Source organism: Meleagris gallopavo, chromosome 1, assembly GCF_000146605.3.
Source record: "Meleagris gallopavo isolate NT-WF06-2002-E0010 breed Aviagen turkey brand Nicholas breeding stock chromosome 1, Turkey_5.1, whole genome shotgun sequence".
Lineage (NCBI taxonomy): Eukaryota > Metazoa > Chordata > Aves > Galliformes > Phasianidae > Meleagris > Meleagris gallopavo.
Genome location: NC_015011.2, coordinates 190,451,160 through 190,457,092, shown reverse-complemented (window position 1 = coordinate 190,457,092; position 5,933 = coordinate 190,451,160). Strand labels below are relative to the sequence as shown.

The 5,933-nt window shown below is 55.5% G+C and overlaps 1 protein-coding gene across 3 annotated transcripts; it reads right to left on the bottom strand.

Moving 5' to 3' along the window:
* Nucleotides 1-771: 771 nt before the first annotated feature.
* Nucleotides 772-2,688, bottom strand: KCNE3 (potassium voltage-gated channel subfamily E regulatory subunit 3). 3 transcript variants are annotated; one of them, XM_019612466.2, is made up of 2 exons: nucleotides 2,406-2,688; nucleotides 772-1,450 (listed from the first exon to the last, which is right to left on the bottom strand). In XM_019612466.2, the coding sequence occupies exons 1-2, from the start codon at nucleotides 2,455-2,457 to the stop codon at nucleotides 1,110-1,112; spliced, it is 393 nt and encodes a 130-aa protein (XP_019468011.1). In that variant the 5' UTR covers nucleotides 2,458-2,688; the 3' UTR covers nucleotides 772-1,109. The 3 variants fall into 3 exon arrangements, with proteins under 3 accessions (XP_019468011.1, XP_019468010.1, XP_010704622.1); XM_019612465.1 differs by having other exon boundaries at nucleotides 772-1,467; nucleotides 2,406-2,657; XM_010706320.3 differs by having other exon boundaries at nucleotides 772-1,407; nucleotides 2,406-2,642.
* Nucleotides 2,689-5,933: the final 3,245 nt, after the last annotated feature.

The following is a 5,933-nucleotide window of genomic DNA, read 5'->3' as shown; positions in this document are numbered from 1 at the left end:
CCCCTCCCAGGGGTTGTGCATGACAGTGGCATTTGCACCACTTGCCTGGCATAGAAACCAGAGCTGACCCTAAATCATGGGCCCCCGGGACTCCCTCTAGACTTCTGTGTCAATTTCTATGCCTAGAGCATGGCTGAAAGTAAGGGAAATCCTAAGTCTGCTGGGTGAGTCACTGCTACCGTTGTGCCCAGGTTGCCAGCCCTCTCCAAAACACTGACGTCCCATGTTTTGGATCAGGGCTTGGTGAATGCTCTACAGGCAGCCAGTCTGGCTGCAATTACAAATATTAATTATGCCATTATGAGAAGATTAAGACATCCCAGGGACCACGATGGGCACTGTGGCCAACTCACTGTGTTGTCCCCAGCAGGCAGCCTGATCTCAAGGACAGGAACAAGGGCATTCATCCTCCTGGCCACTGGCCAAGCCATAACCAAACCCCAACCGAGCTGCTTTCACAGCAGGGACAAAGACAAAGAACCCAAGAGGACCTGAGCATGTCCCCTTCCCATTTGCCACTGTGTGCTCACCCCTTGGAAAACACATTTGGCAGCTACGGTACAAAAGGGCAAAGCTACAGCCTGCAGCACCCTGTAGGAAGGAAGCAGGAAAATCTCTGCAGCCCCCAGGGTCCAACCAGACTTGCATGGTTTGCCCAACACTGGCAGAATGGAGATGTCATCCCAGGCCATGGAATGGGGCTACGATACCCAAACTGTGGCTTTTTGACCAGCCCAAAGCCAGGTGGAGAAGAAGCAGATGCAACTCATCTCAAGAACCACCACCTCCTTTAATTCCCCACCAGTGAAGCGGGGTTCAGCCTGGCTCTGAAATCACAGCTTTTAGCCCCAGAAAAACCTACGCTAAGCAGTGCAGAGTGTGCTTCGAAGGTGATGCTGGCTGGTCTGAGCAGGGAATTTTCCTCTTTTACAGCCCGTGCCAGCCTCAGTAAGTCATGGTAACAGTGGGAAAGTAGACATCTCCACCACCCCCACGTCCCCAACTGTGGTGGTTCCGTGGCACCGGGACCTGCCTGCAGGTGACACCGGTGCTCCCGCCTCACACCAGGGCTCAGCACAGTGGGGTTCTTTCTGCAGGAGGCACCAAGCTCAGATCATGGAGACCCTATTCTTGATGTAGACGTGGTACGGATCGCTGCGCTTGTCCACCTTTCGGGACCGGGTGTAGCCCAGGATGAGGCTGCCCACGGTGGCTGCGAAGAGCGTCATGACGAAGAGGATGTACAGGTAGGAATTGTCATCCCGGCTGGCACGGGTGCTGGCATTGTGTGGGGTGCTGGGGTGGAGGATGGTCCCGTGTAAGGTTTGGTTCAAGGCATCCAGCATTGCTTGGAGGCTGCGGTGCCACAGCTCCGTCCTGTTGTCCTCCTCCATCTCCCCGCCAAGCCTGTGTGGGGCAGCAGCAGCGTCAGCCCCATGGACGGGGTGCCCTGGGGTGATGTTGGGGCTGAGGATGAGCCCCAAAAAGGTTCTCAAGGAAAGGTTTGATGGCAGAAAAAAACCCAAATCCAGCCCCAACACTGTTGGCAGACTGCAGAGCCATGGCACCGACCTTGCTGCTCCTTCATTAAATCCCTCCCCCCCCCTTAAATCCAATTAGGAGCGTTGAATTCTTTTTGAATGAAGGCACTTTAAGAGAACCCGGATGAAGCGCTTGGTGCTCAGGCACAGATGACTGTCGGACATCCTCTGATGGACAGACAGACGGATGCAACCCCGCCAAGCACTTCCCATGCAGAAACAGACCCCAGAGATCCCCCTGTGCTCCCCATCCCAACAACATCAGCTCCAAATGACCCCACTGGGGTCAGTGTTACCCCGGTGTCCCTTGGCCAGCATGGGGGGTCCTGCCAGACCCCAACTGATGGGCATCCTAACTAACAGCTCCAGAACTGATTGTGCCACGCACAGACCCCATTTACCCATGCAGAGCCTTGGCAAGAGAGGCACTGACCTCACATTTCCTCCATGGACCCCCCCAAGGGGTCACTGCCCCAAATCCCCCCAGAATTTCCAACCCCATGGGCAAGATTGGTTTCAAAGCCCCTCCAGACCCCCAACCTGCACCCCTGTGCTCTCCCAAAAAGTGTTCCTCAAATGCAAAGTGCATTCCCTAAAAAGCAGCAAGGAGAAAAAAGGAACCTGGGGGGGAGTGAGGAGGGTTGGGAGAATTCACCCTTGGACCCCCACTCTCTTTCCAAACACCATTAATCAGTGGGAAGCCAGAACGCTGGGGACTTGGAGCAAAAAAATCAGCATTTCCCACCTGCAGAGCCCCGCAGAAGGGTGCAGCACCTTGCTTTGCAGGGTGCAGCACCTTGCTTTACAGGCTGCAATTTGGGATAGGGATGGACAAGGTGAGGGGGGAGGGTTGGTTGCACTCACCGGGTGCCCTCACTGCCTGCACGGCCGCTGGGTTGAACTGGGACTGGAGCATCGCGGCCGCCAGCCGGGCTGGGAGTGCCGCAGCCTCCTCCCCTTCCTGGGGCAGAGCCACCTGCCAAAGCCACCCAGCCCCGGTGGTGGCAACCAGCGTGTCCCCAAATCCTTCAGTCTCGTTGTGTGATCTCCTCGGCCCGGATGCAGGAGGTTTTTATGGGGCTGTCCAGGTGGATCCTGCCTTTCCCTCCTCGCACGCTGCATGTCACGCTTTCCTGTCCCTCCTCCGGATGTCTATGCTGTCCCCAAGCCCTGCAATGGGCAGAGCCTGCTGGGGATGAAATGGGATATTTCTTCCCATAGGGACCCTCCCTGCCCCACTGCAGCCCCAACAATATCGTGTCACAGACCATCAGAGCCCTGGGATAGATGCTGTGACCAGGACAGCAGTCTTGGAAGAGGTGACGATGCCCTGCTGGTCCCCCAATCCCTTTCCTCACTCCTTCCCACCGTATCAGCACTATGTTGGTGGCTTTTGCCCCTCTTTGGTGGCTTTTAATCTCTTGTCGGTGGCCTTTAGCCCCCCCCCCCAGTGGCCTTTTGTTCTTTTGGTGGTCTTTAGCTCCCCTTTGGCCTCTGTTGACTTTAGTCCTCTTTTGATGGCCTTTTATCCCCCTTTGGTGGTCTTTAGCCTCTCTCTGGTGAATTTAGTCGCCCTTCGGTGATTTTAGTCCCTCTTTGGTGGCCTTCAGTCCCCCTCTGATGGCCTTTTGTCCCTTTTTGGTAGCCTTTAGCCTCTCTGGTGACTTTAGTCTCCCTTTGGTAAATTTTACTCCCTCTTTGCTGGCTTTTAATTCCCCCCCTTTGGTGGCTTTTAGTCACTCTTTGGTGACCTTTAGCCTCTTTGGTAGCCTTTAGTCCCCTTTTGGTGGTTTTTAGTGCCTCTTTGGTGGCCTTCTGTTCCACTCTGGTGGCTTCTGGTCCCTCTTTGGTGGTCTTTAGTCCCCTCTTTTTCGCCTTTATTTCCCCTTCAGTGGCCTTTAGCCTCTCTGGTGGCCTTTAGTCCCCCTTGGTGGCCTTTAGTCCCTCTCTGATGGCCTTTAGTCCCTCTTTGGTGGCCTTCAGCCTCTCCTTGGTGGTCTTTAGTCCCTCTTAGCTCACTCACAGTTCCAGAGGAACCTAGGGGACAGTGACAGCATTCACAAAGCACACAGCAAAGCAGCAGCAGCCAACGTTCCCACCAACTCTCTTTATATAAAACCAACACTGACTTTTGCATAGCAGCAAGGAGATAAGAACACTTCACCAAGCAACACCTCTCCCTTTTTGCTCAAAGCATTCACTCCAACGTCAGACTTTTTGAAGAGAGAGGAGTTCAAACCACAAAAGTGCTTGATGAGGACATGACCTGAGTTCTGCAGGTCCACCCCTGGTCCTAACAAAGGCTTTTTTTCCCACAGCATCTTAGCAACGAGACGTGGCACGGTGAGGACATGGCAGTGGGGACAGCCCCCATCATCCCACACCACCTGTGTGCTCCAGCACCAGCGGGATGTGACTTTTTCCATCACCCTGCACCTTCTCAGTCCCTGGGCTCCTCAGAAAACACCACAGTGCAGTCAAAGACCTCCTGGAAGGACTCAAGGAAAGGCTCGAGGATGTCTTCAACGGTGACATGGCGGCCCAATTCGTGGCTCAGTGAAGTGGCCGTCGTCCCCTCCAGCCCACAGGGCACGATGTGCTCGAACCAGGAGAGGTCAGTGCAGCAATTCAGTGCCAGCCCGTGGGAGGTGATGTAGTTCCCACAGTGCACCCCTAAGGGATGAGGCACCCATCAGCATGGCCCTCCATAGGGCAGCACCCACCAGCGTGCGTCATCCACCCCCCAAGTACTGCACCCCTCATGCATCCCTCCATGCAAACCTCCCTGCACACACACTGCACCTTTGTGCAAGGCCACATCTGCATGCCCCATCCTGTTGAATTCCTTGTTCCATGCACACTGTGGCCCTGAGCATACCCTCTTTGTGCACCCTCCCCATGGTGTTCCCCATCCCTCGCACCATCCCATAAACTGCATGACCCCCCCACCCCACCCCTGCACGTACACCCCAATGCACAAAGCCCCGTGCAAACTCCCCACTGCACACAATCCTGTGCATCCCCACTGCCATGCACATCCCCTGGTGTATGCACCCCCATTGCATACCTCCCTCATGCACTCACCCCTGTGTATGCCCCCCCATGCACACACATCCCCTGCTGCACAACCCCTCACTCAACTCATCCTCTAATGCAAACTTCTCCCCTTGTGCACACCTCCCAGTGCACACACCAATGCATGCACCCTCGGTGCAACCTCACATTGCACACACAGCCTTTGCAATCCCCCCACCTTCCCAAACCCCATGCACGCCCATCCCCTGATGCACCCCCATGCAAAATCCCTGGTGTACAGACTCCTATACATCCCTATCCCAGTACACACACCTCCATATGCATCTCCACCCCTACAGTGCATGCACCCTCTGCACCCCCACATCGACACACGCCTTTTACAACCCCTTCCCCCAGCCCAAAACCCCATGCATCTTCCCCCCGTGCATAAGCCCTGCTGCACACACTGCCATGCATCCCTTTGCAATCCCCCCACCTTCCCAAACCCCATGCACTCCCATTCTCTGATGCACTACCATGCAAAACCCCTGGTGTACAGACCCCTATACACCCCTACCCCAGTATACACACCTCCCTATGCATCTCCATCCCTACAATGCATGCACCCTCAGTGCATCCCCACATTACACACATACACTCTTTGCAACCCTCCCACGTCCCAAAAACTCGTGCATGTGCAACCCCCGTGCAAAACTTCTTCTGCACACCCCATGCATGTGCATCCTCTTGCACAAGACCCCTGATACACGCATCCCTGTGCATCCCTACCCCTCTACACATCTCCTAATGATGCTACCCCCCCAACCATGCATGCACCCTCAGCGCACCCCCACATTGCACACACACCCTTTGCAATCCCCCAACCTTCCCAAACTCCATGCACGCCCATCCCCTGATGCACCCCCATGCAAAATCCCTGGTGTACAGACCCCTATACACCCCTACCCCAGTACACACACCTCCCTATGCATCTCTACCCCTACAGTGCATGCACCCTTAGTGCATCCCCACATTGCACACACACCTTTTACACCCCCCCACACCCCAAAACCCTGTGCATGTGCAACCCCCGTGCAAAACTCCTTCTGCACACACTGCTATGCATCCCCCCACCCTCGCACACCTCCCAGTGCATACCCCCCCACATTGCACACACACCCTTTGCAATCCCCCCACCTCCCCAAAACCCCCCATGCATGTGCACCCCCCGTGCATAACCCCTGGTACACACATCCTTGTGCATCCCTACTCCACTGCACATTTCCTAATGATGCATCCCCCCCCAACCATGCATGCACCCTCAGCGCACCCCCACATTGCACACACACCCTTTGCAACCCCCCTACCTCCCCAAAA

Coding starts and splice junctions, on each gene's coding strand:
- KCNE3 (XM_019612466.2), bottom strand. CDS start 2,457: ATGCTCCAGTCCCAGTTCAACCCAGCGGCCGTGCAGGCAGTGAGGGCA. Junction 1,451..2,405: donor GCAGGCAGTGAGGGCACCCG/GTGAGTGCAACC, acceptor ACATCACCCCAG/GGCACCCCGTCCATGGGGCT.